We start from the raw sequence: 16,226 nt of genomic DNA, 5'->3' as shown, positions 1-16,226 counted from the left end.
ATGCGGGGGGCCGCCCACCGACCTCCCTTTATCCTGTCTTGGTTTGAGAGGTGCCTGACGGCAGTTTGTTCTAGCTTCAGCTTTGCTACTATAAATGCCAAAATCCTCCCCAGGGAGCCGCGGCAAATCCTGTTTTGCAAACGTTATGGTCCTGTAAAAACAGCTTCTCTGTGTGTGTGTGTGTGTGTGTGTGTGTGTGTGTGTGTGTGTGTGTGTGTCTGTGTTTTGCATTTTATAGCTTTAAGCTAATAGCTGTTTCAGCTCAGACTTGGAAAAAGAAGCATGTGCTAAAGCTGAAGGAATAAAATCTGATTTCCAAAATAGCAAAGTTGGCATCCCACATGGTTCCATATTAGGACCTCTTCACTTCTTCAGATGTATGCAGATGATGTATGTAACAGCAAATAAATGGTAAATTGCCTGTATTTGATATAGCACCTTCTTAGGGTTCTACAACCCCCCAAGGCGCTTCACAACACTCTCAGTCATTCACCCATTCACATGCTGGTGGGGATGAGCTACGATGTAGCTACAGCTGCCCTGGGGCACACTAACAGAGGGGAGGCTGCTGAGCACTGGGGCCACCTGTCCCTCTGACCACCACCAGCAGGCAAGGCAGGTTAAGTTTCTTGCCCAAAGACACAACAGCAGCATTCTCTGGTCAGAGCCAGGATCGAGCCTGCAACCTTCCGATTACTGGAAAACCTGCTCTACCTCCTGAGCTGCTGCTGTCCCAAAGACTCAAAATCAGCAGCAAAACAGATGACTGGTGTTTCTGTGGTTTATAAATCTTTGCTGTCACTGGGCTGGACCTGATCATCTTTATGGTTTAGAGCGAAGTGAGGAATGATTTATGTTATAATTCCAAGCAAAATCTAAAAGGAAGATGAGTTCAAACTCAAAAACAAAACCAGCATCAGAGAAATGCTCAAAACTATCTAAACAAATCCTAATTGCTTTTCACTTAAAACAATTTGATTACCTAAACGTCTGGTTTAGATGGCACACACGAGTTTGAACATTTGTATGTCTTCTTATGATTCTTGATTATTTAATTTTCTTACTTGTTTTAGCTGTATGCATGTAGGCTGTGGTTTTTCAATTTTGTTTCCTTTATCAATAAATCAATCAAAGCTTTATTTATAAAGCGCCTTCCGCGACCCTGTCGGGAAGCCCAAGGCGCTGAACATGGTACATGAGAAATGTGAAACATGATAAATTTATTGAAAAATGGTAAAACATTCAAGTAGAAGACAAATGGGTAAAACAAGTGATAAAGAGACCAATGAAAACATGGAAATAAAATCAACATAAAAGAGGGCCAAATTCAAACATGTTCAGGGAACGCCAAGCAGAGGAGTTGGGTTTTTAGGCGACTCTTAAAGACCAGCAGAGATGGGGACAGCCTAACTGAGGGTGGCAACTGGTTCCAGAGTGACGGTGCTAGGACTGAGAAAGCCCAGCCCCGTGAGGATGACACCTAGAACATGGGACAGCGAGTAGGCCTTGGTCAGAGGAGCGCAGAGCGCGTGATGAGGAATGTCTGTTCAGGAGTGTGGCTAGATAGGGGGGAGCACCACCTTGGAAGAAATTATAAACAAAGACGAGGAGTTTAAAGTGTGAACGATAACAGACCGGAAGCCAGTGCAGGGAGGGCAGAACCGGTGTCGGCACAGGATCTGCTCAGGTGCAGGATCGGCTCGGGGTCCTTCGACTGCCGATGACGTCACATTACTGCAAATCTGCTTTCACACACGTTTTAGATAGTCATCAGCAGTTTTGTTAATAAATTCTTGTTTGTTAACACCTAAATGTTTTCTTTATAATTGTAATTTGTCAATAAAACACCATATTATCTTTGTTTTGTAAAGAATGTGAAACTGCATAAAACCAACATCGGACTGACAAAAAATAGAGCAGTTCTTATATGTCAGCTATATCTGTTTGTATTAATGTGGAGTTCGTCTGTATATTTCCTTAGTTGTTATTTTGGACTACAGGACTACAACCGCTAAGACTACGACTGCAAATTTGTTCTGACAATCAAAATCATAACTTGATAATGTAACTTCCGTTGTTCAGCCAATCAACTACTTTGACGTCATCGGTAGTCGAAGGACCCCGAGCCGATCCTGCACCCGAACAGATCCTGTACCGACATCGGACTGATGTGGTTCCGTTTTATAAGTTTCCTTATGTAGGAAATGTTCCTCTGTCACCTGAGTGACGTTTTCTTCGTGAACCTGACACAGACGAGGTCTGTAGATTAACCATGCAGAGCAGTTTGAGTTGTTTGGGTGTTTGTAACATAGACGATTATTAAAACAGCAGGAAAAATCATTGGTGCCCAACTGCCCTCTGTCCAGGAACTGTACATCAGCAGGACCAGGAAAAAGGCAGTGAATATTGTCCAAGATGCCACACATCCTGCATCTACTCTCTTCCATCTCCTCCCATCTGGCAGACGCTATGGATCGCTGTACACAAAAACTACCAGACACAAGAACAGTTTCTTTCCTTCAGCCATTTCTCTCCTGAATCTTTAGATTATTTTACCATCCTTTTATTATAGTTTTTAATACTTATTCAGTATGCTTATGTATATGTGTGTGTGTGTGTGCGTGCGTGTGTGTGTGTGTGGGTATGTATATATGTGTGTGTGTAAATGAACATGTGTGTGGGTATACATGTTCTTATGTGTTTTTAGGTATTTTTTATTCTCATTTATTGTGGTTGTTGTATGTTTTTAGAGAGCGAACATCTACCGAAGACAAATTCCTTTTAAATGTACTTTTACTTGGCCAATAAATCCAAATCTGAAATCTGAAATCTTCAGATTGACACGTCTTCTCCCTGTTCCTAGTCAGTTTTGTATGAGTTCATCCAACCGGTTTTAAGCCACGCCTTTCCTTTCAGGTGATTGGTCTACGCTCTGAAATGGCTGTTTCCCTATTGGCTGTATTTTGTCAACACGCCGTGGTTGTCTCCGGCTCATGTTAAGATACAGACAGAAGAAGACTCAACACAGGAAGTTACCTAGTTACAAGGTGTTTAATTTACTGGATTAAAATCCCGAGAATAAACAGTTTATTTCTTTAGCATAATTTACACACTAACTATTTTTTACTAAAAACACAATAGCAATGTACTTTATACTACATTTTCCTTAATGAAGATTTTTTTCATATACGTTTTTACTTTGAAAAACCGGACCGGAAGTGGTGATGTTTGTTGTCGAGGACCAGCGGGAGGAAGTGATGGGTGAGGTCAGTTGTAACCGAGCAAATAATGGAGGAATTCGGTAAAGTTGGATGAACTGAGCGTCTCGGTTTACTGGAGCTAACAGAGGTTTAAACTCTCATTCCGGTTTCACAGACTTCCGGTACACAGTTGGCTATTAACGCTACCGGTCCAGTTACCTGTCCGGTGCTCCTTTGTCTAGCGCTGGTCCCGAGTGTCGCCCCGGTTTCACGGTCTGTTGAAAATGGAAATGTAAAGTCGGTCAGGCTCTGGTACCGCCAAACTACAACCGGATTCCGGTCCAGAGATGTATCAGCTCTGGAGGCGTCCCGCCGCAAATCTACACTCACGAGTAATCTAGCTAGTCCCGGAACAAAACATGGCAGCCTCCAAAGCAAAAACCGGAGTTAGTACCGACACCGGATCCCCGAAGGACGTTAATGGTCCCGCCGGTAGGCCAGAGTCTTCGCCGAACCGAACCTACAGCCTTGACGAGCTGGAGACCGTGGCCACAGTGGGTGAGTCTACAGCAGGTGTTCCCGGTGGGGTGGGGTGAGGGGAGGGACAGGGATCAGGTCTGGGTCTTCATGGGTCCTAAAGGAGGAAAGAGCCCCTAACGTTAGGAATCACACCTTTTAGACTAATAAACTCTTTCCAGTCCGCATGGCTGTAGGTGTCTCACGTCAGTATGGCCGTATGTGTCTCCATGTAACTAGTTTACTGATTAAACTAGTCGTTCTTCAGTCAGAAAGATTCAACATCACCTGTTTAACCCCACTTTAGAGGTTTAGATACAGACCGAAAGAAAGAGCAGCGATTAAACCTGTACATAATCAAAAACATGGTCTAGGTCAGCATCAACCGATGTTCCACATCTACAAGCTCTGCAGCAGCTTTAGTCACCTCCACAAACCCATCTGGTGGTATGATCACTCCTCCAGACTGAACCTGGATGGTCTCAAACACTTAATAGTTCATCAGGTGTTCAGTTTTTACAGGTAAACAATTCTCAAATCATTAGTGTGAGTCTCATGAAGCGAACACTCCTGCTCAGATCATCACAGGGTCCCTTCTTCCTGGTACCCTAGGTTAGGATACCATACCAGTCAACGGACCAGACTGAGATCAGCTGCTGTCTCCAGCAGCAGCAGCAGCAGCAGCAGCATACGTCCTGACTAGTCTATCTGTCAGGTGAACGTAGAATCAGAATCCTAACACATCAGACTAAAATCTGGTTTGGGCCAGCACTCAGACGTTAAAATGTTCTGGTTCTGGTTGTGATCGAGTGTTTAGAGGCTAAAAGAAAAACTTGATTCCACAATTAGGTGGAACTGAGACAGAAAGGAGAACAATAATGTGAAGAACATGATAAACACAATGCTGTCAGACACACACACACACACACACCGGTTAACGTAGTCCTTAATGATAGATTAGTTTGTTTGAATCAAATCCCAGAACTCAAATATCTCTGTGGTGATCATTCGGGATGGGAAGTCTGTGAGATGCCCCGGGGCAAGATCGGTTCAGGAATGTTCTACCAGATGAGTCAGGAGGATGTTTGACTGTTGGTGTAAAGATGTGGAACACTGAAACATTTTTAATGATTGGCCTGAAGAGTTTTATGTCTGGCGAATCGCAAAGCTTTATGTTTGTAGAGTCGTTGGGTGGGCTTAGCACCATAACTATAAAGGTGGTAATGTTGGCTCATGAACGGTGCTCATTTGAAAATACTTTGGTGTCAACTTTAGATTATTTAGACTTGGGCTTTTTTTTGAGACATGAGCAGATAATGGTGGAAAAGTAAGCATCTTCTTCATCTTCTTTTTCTTCACCTTCACCACCACCACCTTCATTGCATGTGGAAACAGTTTAAAAAGCATCCTTGGATTAAGCCCCACGATGCCAGTCTTGGAACGTCTTGACTCCTGCTCCATATTTCATATACTTCCCACCAGGAAGTAACAATGTTAAAGCAGATTCAACCCTTTAATTTGTGAGAATTAGCCATTGTTATCATTTTACACCATTTTGCCTATCATCTAAGCAGAGGCAGGGATGCTCTTTTTTCTTTATCAGGAAAACGCCTGAGGGTCACTTTTAATCTGTAAACTAGCACCACTCAACAATTGTAAATGGATTAAAGAAGCTATGCACCATAAACACATAAATGTGAGAAAGTAACAGAAAGCCTACATATGACTAGCTTTAATAACCTTTAAAAATGGAAACAACATATTCTCCTCATAGTCAAACATCAGTGTAGCTCACAGAGAACAGAGTAAAGGTTGTGATGTTTCTGTACAGACAACCTAGTTACATATGTTCATTATGCCTATGTGACAATCCAAAAATGGGAAAAGAGGTGGAACTGAGAGTCGGGCTGTTATGGTTGGAACGAATGAACCAATGTTGCTACTAGTTAACTTAGCTAACCCAAGAAGCTAAGAAGGGGCTCTGGAGACTGGTGTAGCCCACCTGCACAGCCACCTGGCATCCGTGCGAGGCTGTAGTCGTGCTGGTCATCCGTGGAGATCTAATGTGGACCGGGACAGTTAAATTACAAGCTGAGAGCGGACTTCCGCCTAGCAGCTGGATGGAGCAGTCGCACCAGCCTGCACTCCTTGACTTTATAATACCAACTCGGCTATTATACCGATTCAAGCTCATTTTTACACAGATTTACACGTTCTGTCGTGGGTAGTTTAACTTTTTTTAAGGAAATGTCGAAGAAATCAAGAAAGGAGGAACATGAACAAGAGGAGGCTACTAACGCCGTTATGGAGCTGCTAACAACGAAGCTAGCCGAGAACAAGGAGATGCTGGTAGCAGAGTTTTCCAAACTGTAGGCAAAGTTGGACAACTTTCAAACTACGGTTAACGACCACCGCCAAGGGATTGGGAAACTGGAGGAATTTGCAGACTCAGCTGATTCTGATTTACGGGTGGTGCAGGCGAAGCTTGCAGCTGTGATGGAGGACAACGCTAAGATGAAGGCTAGGCTAACGGACCTGGAAGGAAGAAGCCGCCCCAACAATCTGCGTATAATCGGTCTGCCTGAGGGCATTGAGGGCGCCCAACCAACCACCTTCTTTTCCAGGCTGCTTCTGGATGTATTCGGAGAGGACGTCCTGTCCTCGCCACCTGAACTGAACCGAGCCCACCGTACTCTGGTTGCCAAACCAGGACCGACACAGAGACCGTGGCTTGTGGTGATATGTTTCCACTGTTTTCAGACCCGAAAGCTAGAGGTACATACGGCCCAAAAACTACGGGGTAGGGATGAGCCGGATACTCGTTTCAGACGAGTATCCAGTATGGATAAAGCATTTTTGATGAATACGAGCATGAAACGAGTAAAACTCGTAAATATCTGTAATCGTGCTGAAGGAAAATCCTCATTGGGTAACTGACTGTCTTCACGCTCTGTGATTGGCCAGTCACATAGAGCGCCCGCCCCTCCCTACATACAAAACTCTGCAGCTGGGAGCTCAGTCCGCCCGGCTCATCCACGCACACACCCAGACAGTAACGGATCTCTCTGTGCTTGCTTCACTGTTGCTCACGTTTCTTCAGTGCTCCCTAGGTTTTCCTCAGCTCGCCTCTTTTTCGGTTGAATATTTAAAGTTACTTTTTTCGGAACTTACGTGGTGTTTTGCCAAGACAGAGCTGACGTGCTGCAGCAGTCACTGCCTCTGCTCCGGTCGGGTTTAAAAAAAAGAATTTCAACTCTCTCTCCCTCTCTCTCTCTCCCTCTCTATCTCTCCCTCTCTATCTCTCCCTCTCTATCTCTCCCTCTATCTCTCACGCACACACCTTAATCAACATTGTTTTGTTTAACTTTGTGTGGGGAAAAATGCCAAGAACATTGACAAAGAATCAGTTTAATCAAATTAAAATAAAAAATATATAAAGTTGTGTCTGGTTCTAGCATTTCATATTTCCTAGCTCCTACGGCATGAGTTCAGATGTATGAATCCATGCACTTAAATAATAATGTTCTGCTTTTATTGAAACACTTGTTCTATAATAGTTCCTTTACTATTGTGATCAAAAATATTTAATTTCAATTCTGAGGCTGCTCTGTAAATAGTTTTCAAATAAACCATACACATAGTAACTTCAAATCAATCCATATCAATTTCAGATTTAAAATAATGAATTGATGTAAACCACACCCACTTCCGGTTAGACCACGCCCACTTCCGGGTTATTCCACGCCCACGCCAAGTACAGATACAGATCATTTAGATGGCTGAATACACACAGATAGTGGTGTACTCACTCATCCCTACTACGGGGTAAGCTAAGCTACAATGGCTCCCTCATACACATCTTTGAGGATTACTGCCCAGTAGGGCTGCTCGATTATGGCATAAATAATAATCACGATTATTGTGACTGAAATTGAGATCTCGATTATTTAAGACAATTTCTCGATTTATGTTGATTCTATTTGTTTTTATTCAGTCATAAAATTGCTCAGGGCACAATCAAGACAAAAATAAATAAGAAACAAGATGATAACCAAAATAACTCCTGATTCCCAGTATAAAAAGACCAATATACTTTAGTGGTGTGCATCTCTACCTGCCTCACAATTTGATCCGATTCCGATTATCTGCCTAAAGATTCAATTTGAGTCTGAAATGCATCACGATTCTTCACACATTTTTCTTTACTTAATAAAAGCAGTCGAATAGTTTCTTTTTTTATTTCGATATCCCTGAAAAACAGAACATACATCTATTCCAGGGGTGTCAAACTCATTTTAGCTCAGGGGCCACATCGAGGGAAATCTAGTCCCAGGTGGGCCGGACCGGTAAATGAAAAAAAACTTCAATTGTTTTCTTTGTTTTAATTCAATCAATATAAAACAAGGCTGGAGCCTGAGGACAGTGTAGTACAAGTACAACACCTGAAGTGTACTTGAAAATTTGAAATAAATCGATAACTAAAAAAACATTCCTTAGTGATTCAAACAGCTTACAGATCACATGGCAAGATCAGTTTCATGCAGCACTTAAAGTATATTTGACTCATTTTACTTTACATCTTTTAGCTTTCACCAGCACATCAATATCAGAAGTCACATCCTGAGTGGCGGCCAACTTCAGGATGTGATTCAAGTTCTTGTGTGAGCCTTGAGCGCAGCTTTGTTTTATTTATACTAGGGCTGTAGCGAAGCCTCGACGAAGTCGACGGCTTGATTCTAAAAATTTGTCGACGTCAGATCCGGAAGTCGACGCACCGCGCCCACTTGTTGCATCCCCAGGAGTTTGTAAATAGAGGAGGAATCTGCCTGTTTTTCCTCTAGTTCGCCCTCTTCTCCGCCTTCACTAACATCTCCGCCAAATACCGAAGACCCGGAACAATGTCCGTCCACTACTAGATTATTTTCCTGTTTTGCCCCTTCGTCTCCCGGCAACGGACAACAACTTCCGGGGTCAGATGCGCTGCTTCGTGTCTTATCGCAGATGTAGAAAATCACCGGGAGCGCTTCTCCCTTCATTAAGGAGCTTCTTTCAGACACGAGGAGAGCTGTTTTGGTGCTAGCAGTCTCTCCTCCGTGCTGGTCTGTTTGCTGCTGGGTGTTTTTGGTTTATTTAAACTTGGTAACTTGAACTCAACGTTGGTAAAGCTACTGTTAGCATCTTCGCTAACAGCTTCTTGCGTTGGGATAAGCTGTTACGTTTTGGTTTAGAGTTCATCTTTTTTGTGGTGTAGATCTCCCTTTTATTACATTTAGAGTGTTGTGGGTTTTCGGTTTAGTGTAAAATATCACCTGAGTTTGGTTTAACCCGTAAGACCACTCGTCTCACGCACATACAGGTGCTGGCCAGTAAATTAGAATATCATCAAAAGGTTGAAAATATTTCAGTAATTCCATTCAAAACGTGAAACTTGTACATTATATTCATGCAATGCACACAGACCAATGTATTTCCGATGTTTATTACGTTTAATTTTGATATTTATAGGTGACAACCAATGAAAACATCAAATCTGGTATCTCAGAAAATTAGAATATTCTAAAGGCCAATGAAAAAATGTTTGTTTCTCTAATGTTGGCCAACTGAAAAGAATGAACATGAAAAGAATGTGCATGTATAGCACTCAATACTTAGTCGGGGCTCCTTTTGCCTCAATAACTGCAGTAATGCGGCGTGGCATGGACTTGATCAGTCTGTGGCACTGCTCAGGTGTTATGAGAGCCCAGGTTGCTCTGATAGTCGTCTTCAGCTCCTCTGCATTGTTGGGTCTAGCGTATTGCATCCTCCGCTTCACAATACCCCATAGATTTTCTATGGGGTTAAGGTCAGGCGAGTTTGCGGGCCAATCAAGGACAGGGATACCATGGTCCTTGAACCAGGTGCTGGTGGTTTTGGCACTGTGTGCAGGTGCCAAGTCCTGTTGAAAGGTGAAGTCTGCATCCCCATAAAGTTGGTCAGCAGCAGGAAGCATGAAGTGCTCTAAAACTTCCTGGTAGACGGCTGCATTGACCCTGGACCTCAGGAAACAGAGTGGGCCAACACCGGCAGATGACATGGCACCCCACACCATCACTGACGGTGGAAACTTTACACTGGACCTCATGCAACGTGGATTCTGTGCTTCTCCGCTCTTCCTCCAGACTCTGGGTCCTTGATTTCCAAAGGAAATGCAGAACTTGCTTTCATCAGAAAACATAACTTTGGACCACTCAGCATCAGTCCAGTCCTTTTTGTCCTTGGCCCAGGCGAGACGCTTCTTGCGCTGTTTCTTGTTCAAGAGTGGCTTGACACACGGAATGCGACACCTGAATCCCATGTCTCCATGAGTCTCCTCGTGGTGGTTCTTGAAGCGCTGACTCCAGCTGCAGTCCACTCTTTGTGGATCTCCCCCACATTTTTGAATGGGTTTGTCGTCACAATTCTCTGCAGGGTGCGGTTATCCCTAGAGCTTGTACACTTTTTTCTACCACATTTTTTCCGTCCCTTCGCCTGTCTGTTAATGTGCTTGGACACAGAGCTCTGCGAACAGCCAGCTTCTTTAGCAATCACCTTTTGTGTCTTGCCCTCCTTGTGCAAGGTGTCAATGATTGTCTTTTGGACAGCTGTTAAGTCAGAAGTCTTCCCCATGATTGTGGTGCCTTCAAAACAAGACTGAGGGACCTTTTAAAGGCCTTTGCAGGTGTTTTGAGTAAATCAGCTGATTAGAGTGGCAGCAGGTGTCTTCTATATTCAGCCTTTTCAGAATATTCTAATTTTTTGAGATACCAAATTTGGAGTTTTCATTAGTTGTCACTTATGAATATCAAATTTAAATGTAATGAACATTGGAAATACATTGGTCTGTGTGCATTGCATGAATATAATGTACAAGTTTCACGTTTTGAATGGAATTACTGAAATATTTTCAACCTTTTGATGATATTCTAATTTACTGGCCAGCACCTGTAAGTGACCAAAACAAAGCAGCATGGAGACACTCCATCTTCTACCACCTCTCAGGCAGCAGCCTGCACTCCCAAGTTCTACACGTCACCAGAACATAACCAACCAACACAATAAACGCAGTGTTATACAAAATGGAAGGCCTGTAGTGTTTATTCTCTTACAGTAAGAATTTATCAATTTTTTTGAGGAATTTATTTGAGATTTTCTGGTTTTTGTTAATTGTGCAATAGAAAAATAATCATTAGATTAATTTTCTAAATAGTCATTAGAATAGTCGACTATTCGATAAAATAATCGTCAGAATAATCGTTTTAAAAATAATCGTTTACCCCCAGCCCTAATTTATACTCATTACGGAGAAAACTTGCTCACAAAGATAAGTTTATTTTAACTCTACATTGTAAAGTATGAAAATAAAGTTTACACAACCGTCTCGCGGGCCGGATTAAACCCACTTGCGGGCCGGATCCGGCCCGCGGGCCGCATGTTTGACACCCCTGATCTATTCACTATAGTGAGCAACAATTTTTAAAGTGTGCTGCCTATAATTACTTAAATAATATAAAATATAATGTTTTCTGTAGAGCAGCTTTAAGATAGAATACGACTGAACTTAAAAATAGTAAACAAATACTGTGTTAAGTGAATCTTTCACCTCCAGGATCCCAAAACAAATAGAATAGGCCTTGCCTACCCATTAAAAAGTGCAAAAAAAATCATTTTTCTACATTCAAAGTGTGCTGATTTACACATAAATCTTAATAAACAATGTAAACCCAAAATAAATTGAATAGGCCTAACCTACACCTATAATCAGTCTCTTTTGACCCGACATAACTGCTCACTTTTCAGCACTTTGGTATTTCAAGGTTTTTGTGTGAGAAGCCTATCCATTAAAAAGTGCAAATTTTAAAACAAAGCAATCCTTTATCTACATTCAAAGTGTGCTGGGTAAAACATGTCTAGCAGCTTGAAGACGAGGAAACTTGAGAACCTGAGATTCATTTTTTTTTAGGATCACATCATAGAACCTTTCTCAGTGGCCTAGTGGTAGAGTGTCCGCCCTGAGATCGGGAGATCAGGGGTTCGATTCCTGGTCGGGTCATACCAAAGACTTTGAAAAAATGGGTCCCAATGCCTCCCTGCTTGATACTCAGCATTAAGGGGTTGGATTGGGGGGTTAAACCACCAAATAGTTCCCGAGCGCGGCTTGTCTGCAGCTCACGGCTCCCCCAGGGGATGGGTCAAATGCGGAGAAGAAATTTCGCACACACACCTGTGTGTGACAACTAATGGGACTTTAACTTTATACTGCTTCTAACACAGATTTAAACGTGAATCTTAATGAACAATGTAAACCCAAAATACGGTAAATTGCATAGGCCTAGCCTACATTTATAATCAGTTTGAGGATTGTCTCTTTTGACCTGACTATACAATAATTGCTCACTTTTCAGCATTTTGGTATTTCAAGGTTTTTGTGTAAGAACACTAGGTGATCGACATGTTCTGGTTTGAGAGTGCTTCTTTTTGCAGTGACAACATCTCCTGCAGTGGAGAAGACCCTCTCTGCAGACACACTTGTCCCTGGGATACACAAGTATCTCTTTGACAGCTTGGACAGGAGAGGAAAGGTGAACTCGTGGCCATGCCACCAGTTCAAGGGATCTTCTGTGAGAGGCAAAGATGGAGCTCTGCAGTAGTTGTCCACTTCTTCCTCAGTCCTGGAATAACTGTTTTGTTTTGCACTGCAGCCTCATTGTCAGTGAATGTATGTCCAATCAAAGTCACGAGTAGTGATGATGAGGCCTTCCTTTTGGCAGCAGATTGGCAGGAGGGAACATTGTCCTTCCTGTGCATGTTGTCCTCCACACACAGTATCTCTTCTTCCTGGATTCCTGAATTCATGGCTCCAGCAGGCATTTCATCTGCTTCAGTTTCCTTGTGAACAACAAGGAGACAGCAAGAAACAGCAGTTAGCACATATCAGCTATTAAAACTTTAGGCTTGTGCCCAGCTCCACTTCTTTCTGGACTTAAACCATCTCGTTGAATTAATGAGTTATCCAATTATGCAGTAAGAAAATAAATAATGTTCTGGAAGTAGTGGAACTGGGTGGCATAGCATGCAGCATTTTTCCTTGACAAATACAATAAAATATCATTAAAAAGCAAAAAAATAAAAATACATAAATTGTCTTATAAAAGTTTGACATAACATTACAATTAAGACATTTTAATACTTGCTTTTACTTGAAAAGATTTTACATGGCAAGTGTATTTTTACATGGTGAAATTAAATTACCTCCAATGCTGCAGCCTCTGTCACGACACTTCTGTAGATCTTCAATCTCTCATCTGCTGTGAGGAAAGGCAGTCCCTTAAAACGTGGATCCAGAGAAGAGGCTGCATAAAGCAACTTCTTCCCCCTCAGAGTTGTATCTCTTTAGAAGATCTGTTTTGATGGCATTCTAATCTCACGGATCACTGGCGAGTCACCATTGGTGTTTGACATGTCCTGAAGGAGCTGCGCATACAGAGGTGAAATCAGACATACTGTTGGATTCTTCTCCTCTGACATCAATGTAGTGACATCTTTCATTGGCCTTAATGCCTTCACTGCATGCGCTGCGTTCTCCAGTTCTGTTTTGTTGAGAGTGTAATGCTCAGCATCATCTTTTGCGACCTGAGGACTCAGCAGGGCAGCATGGATTGCAGGTTGCTGTTCCAAGTACCTCTTCATCATATCATGTGCACCATTCCACCTTGTTGCCACATCAGTTTTCAGTTTATGGGTTGGCAGGCCTATAACTTTCTGGTTGGATTGCAACTGGTGGTTTGCAATACTGCTGCGATGAAAAAATGTTGACACGCAGCGGATTCTGCCCAGAAGTCTGGAAACAGTCTGCAGTTTAAGTGCACGCTGTGCAGCGAGATTCAGTGTATGCGCGAAGCATTTTACGTGAGGGAACTTCCCAACTTCAGCTGTACGTATCATGTTAGACGCGTTGTCTGTTACGTACACATGTTCTGGTCCTGCCCAAAACTCTGCATTTTGGTCAGACATTTTTGCTACAGTGAGCACGTCCTATGGTAGTGCCTTTGTGTCTAAGCTCCACCTGCAATTTTTGGTCTTCCACCCACCACGAAGTTACCACGATGGTTGAAGAGAGTGGTAGCATTTACAACCTTTCTTGCCCATAGGTTGATTCTGTTAAACTGGAAAAATTCCCGACCCCCTTCACATATCTGCTGGATCAGGGAGGTGTGACACAATCTGAAGGTCGAGAAACTAAGATTCTCTCTTAAAGGGTCTGTTAATTTATTTAATGCCACCTGGAACCCTTTCATACTTTACACAGAGCCTCATTAACTGGAATCAGCTATAGAGCATGGATATTGGTATTTGCACATGCGTGTATACTTAAACACTTTTTCAATTTTAATTTAGTTTTCTTTTTATTTTTCATTGTATTTTAAATTTTATTTTTTCTTTTCCCTTTTTCCTGTTTATTCTGGGTCCCCACAGGTATTGTCGTCTGAGTGTGTGTGTGTGTGTGTGTGGGGGGGGGGGGGGTCAGTCAAGTCTATAGGTGTGGGAGGGGGAGGTTTAGGTGTGTTTTGGGGTGTAACATACAGCGGAATTTCTTAAGTATATATATTTTTCTATGTACAACGTATTCTGTATGTTTGTTAATACTAAAATGTTCAATAAACAAAGTTGGAAAAAAAATTACAAGCTGAGAGCAAAACCGCTGTGATCGTAGCCGGGCACGATGGCCTTTTACATCAGCTTAGCTCCATGGTCAGTGATCAGCAGGACATTACCTATATGCTAACCCAAACCTAACAGTGATTTTCCGAGCATTTTTAGCAAGAAACATGGTAGAGCAACTCTTAAGTGAAGGCACCTCCAGCCTGCTTAGTAACAAAATCATAACTAGGTGAGCTGACCGAGGAAATCGGGCTTTGCTGTTCCACCGTGATTAAAGATCTGCGAGTCCACCGTTGTCAACACTCCCGGCTCTGGGAATGTCAACATGGCTCCGTGTCGACACAGCGCCGATAGCAAAGTCGACACTCTGATACAGATATTTTCCTATATTAAATTTCAATGCAGATATCGGCCGATATTAGTGGTAGATTGATAATACTGGACATCCGTAGCAGGGTTTCCCCCAGCGCTTTATAAGCCTGGCGGCCCGCCTGGCTTTGCTTGGCCGCCCGCCAGGCTAAGCGTCATGCCCTGCCCCCCCTTCCCAACCCTACTGTGTCCGCTGACATGAACGGCGCAATGAAACTAGAGCCCTCCATCAGCTGATACTGGTGAGAAATAGCAGCGGAATGTGTGCGACCCCCCACCCCCGCTCTCACGGAGGAGCGCTGCAGGACAGAACTCAACTGTTCAGTTTCAAACAGTGCTCAACCCTACTCTGGAACATTTTAGACATCGGCCCACTGTCTGACACCAGAATAGACACCAGTCCACTAGATGAACCAATATGTTCACTGGAAGTTGTTGCAACAGGGCCCATCATCTGAAGTGAACACCAGTACTTGGTGGTCCTTCTCTGTAACATTTTCATGTCCGATCCTAGCTGTAACCATTCAGAGGAAACCTGAGGTCTGGTTCTGGTAGGAAGGTGTGCCAGAGCCCCACATAAGTCCACACAACAGTTTAGTCTGATGAGATGGATTTTGTTCCTAAAAAAAAGCAGCTGAAGCTCTTTATCTGCTGACTGATTGTCACAAAGCACACCACCCTCAGGGTTGATGTGGCCTGTTTGACCTTTAGAACATCACTTAGAACATCTGTAGCCCTGATCTCTAATCCACATGATTCAGGGTCTGGGTTTCCCCTCTTTATGCTTGTACATCCTGGTACTTGAGTCAGACCCATTAAACCGCTGTAGGAGCAGGGTGTGGGGTGTCCTTAGCCGCTTTTGTAATACACACGAGTGTGCTGGCCAATCAGCGTAATCCTGCTGCCACGGTGTGTCTAATGAAAGCGCTGTGGTGGCATGACGGTGCGGGACTTTTGCGACATTCGAGCCGCTACACTTGGTAGTAATATTGGTACAACACCGGACTTGTGAATAAAGATTACACCTTGGCGCAAAGATGGAGGTGCCACAAATGATGTCGCAAAGGGGCGCCGACCCCCGAGCGTATAAAGTATTTAAAAATCACATAAACATCGGAGAGCTGTTACGCATTTGTAATCAATCAGTGGAGATGGCAAACTGGAGTGATACTGAGATCCGAGCGCTTCTGGCATTTGGAGCAGAAACAGAAGGTGCCACACAGTTTACAGGGACTTTGAAGAACAGCCACCTATTTGACCGTCTGACTCAAAAGCAAAAGGAGCATGGCATCAACAGAGTTAAAAAACAAGTCACCTCAAAACTAATAGAATTTTTAAAAGAAGTTCCATGAAGTCCATGACCACAACAAGCGTAGTGGTCACGGTCGGCCCGACTGGCCTTATTTAGACCTGTGCAGTGCCGTATGAGGCTCCAGCAAATCCAGTTGCGCTTTCTAGCAATTT

At 43.1% G+C, this 16,226-nt stretch overlaps 1 protein-coding gene across 1 annotated transcript in view; it reads left to right on the top strand.

Moving 5' to 3' along the window:
* The first annotated feature begins 3,391 nt into the window (after positions 1-3,391).
* prkx (protein kinase X-linked) overlaps positions 3,392-16,226 on the top strand; it is a 34,972-nt gene continuing 22,137 nt past the window's right edge. Inside the window, exon 1 of the mRNA XM_015957810.3 lies at positions 3,392-3,758. Within this exon, the coding sequence (XP_015813296.1) occupies positions 3,620-3,758 (139 nt within the window). The 5' untranslated portion in view covers positions 3,392-3,619. The remainder of the gene's footprint in view (positions 3,759-16,226) is intronic.

The sequence above is a fragment of the Nothobranchius furzeri genome, chromosome 3 (assembly GCF_043380555.1).
Source record: "Nothobranchius furzeri strain GRZ-AD chromosome 3, NfurGRZ-RIMD1, whole genome shotgun sequence".
Lineage (NCBI taxonomy): Eukaryota > Metazoa > Chordata > Actinopteri > Cyprinodontiformes > Nothobranchiidae > Nothobranchius > Nothobranchius furzeri.
This window is presented reverse-complemented; position numbering and strand designations above follow the sequence as displayed.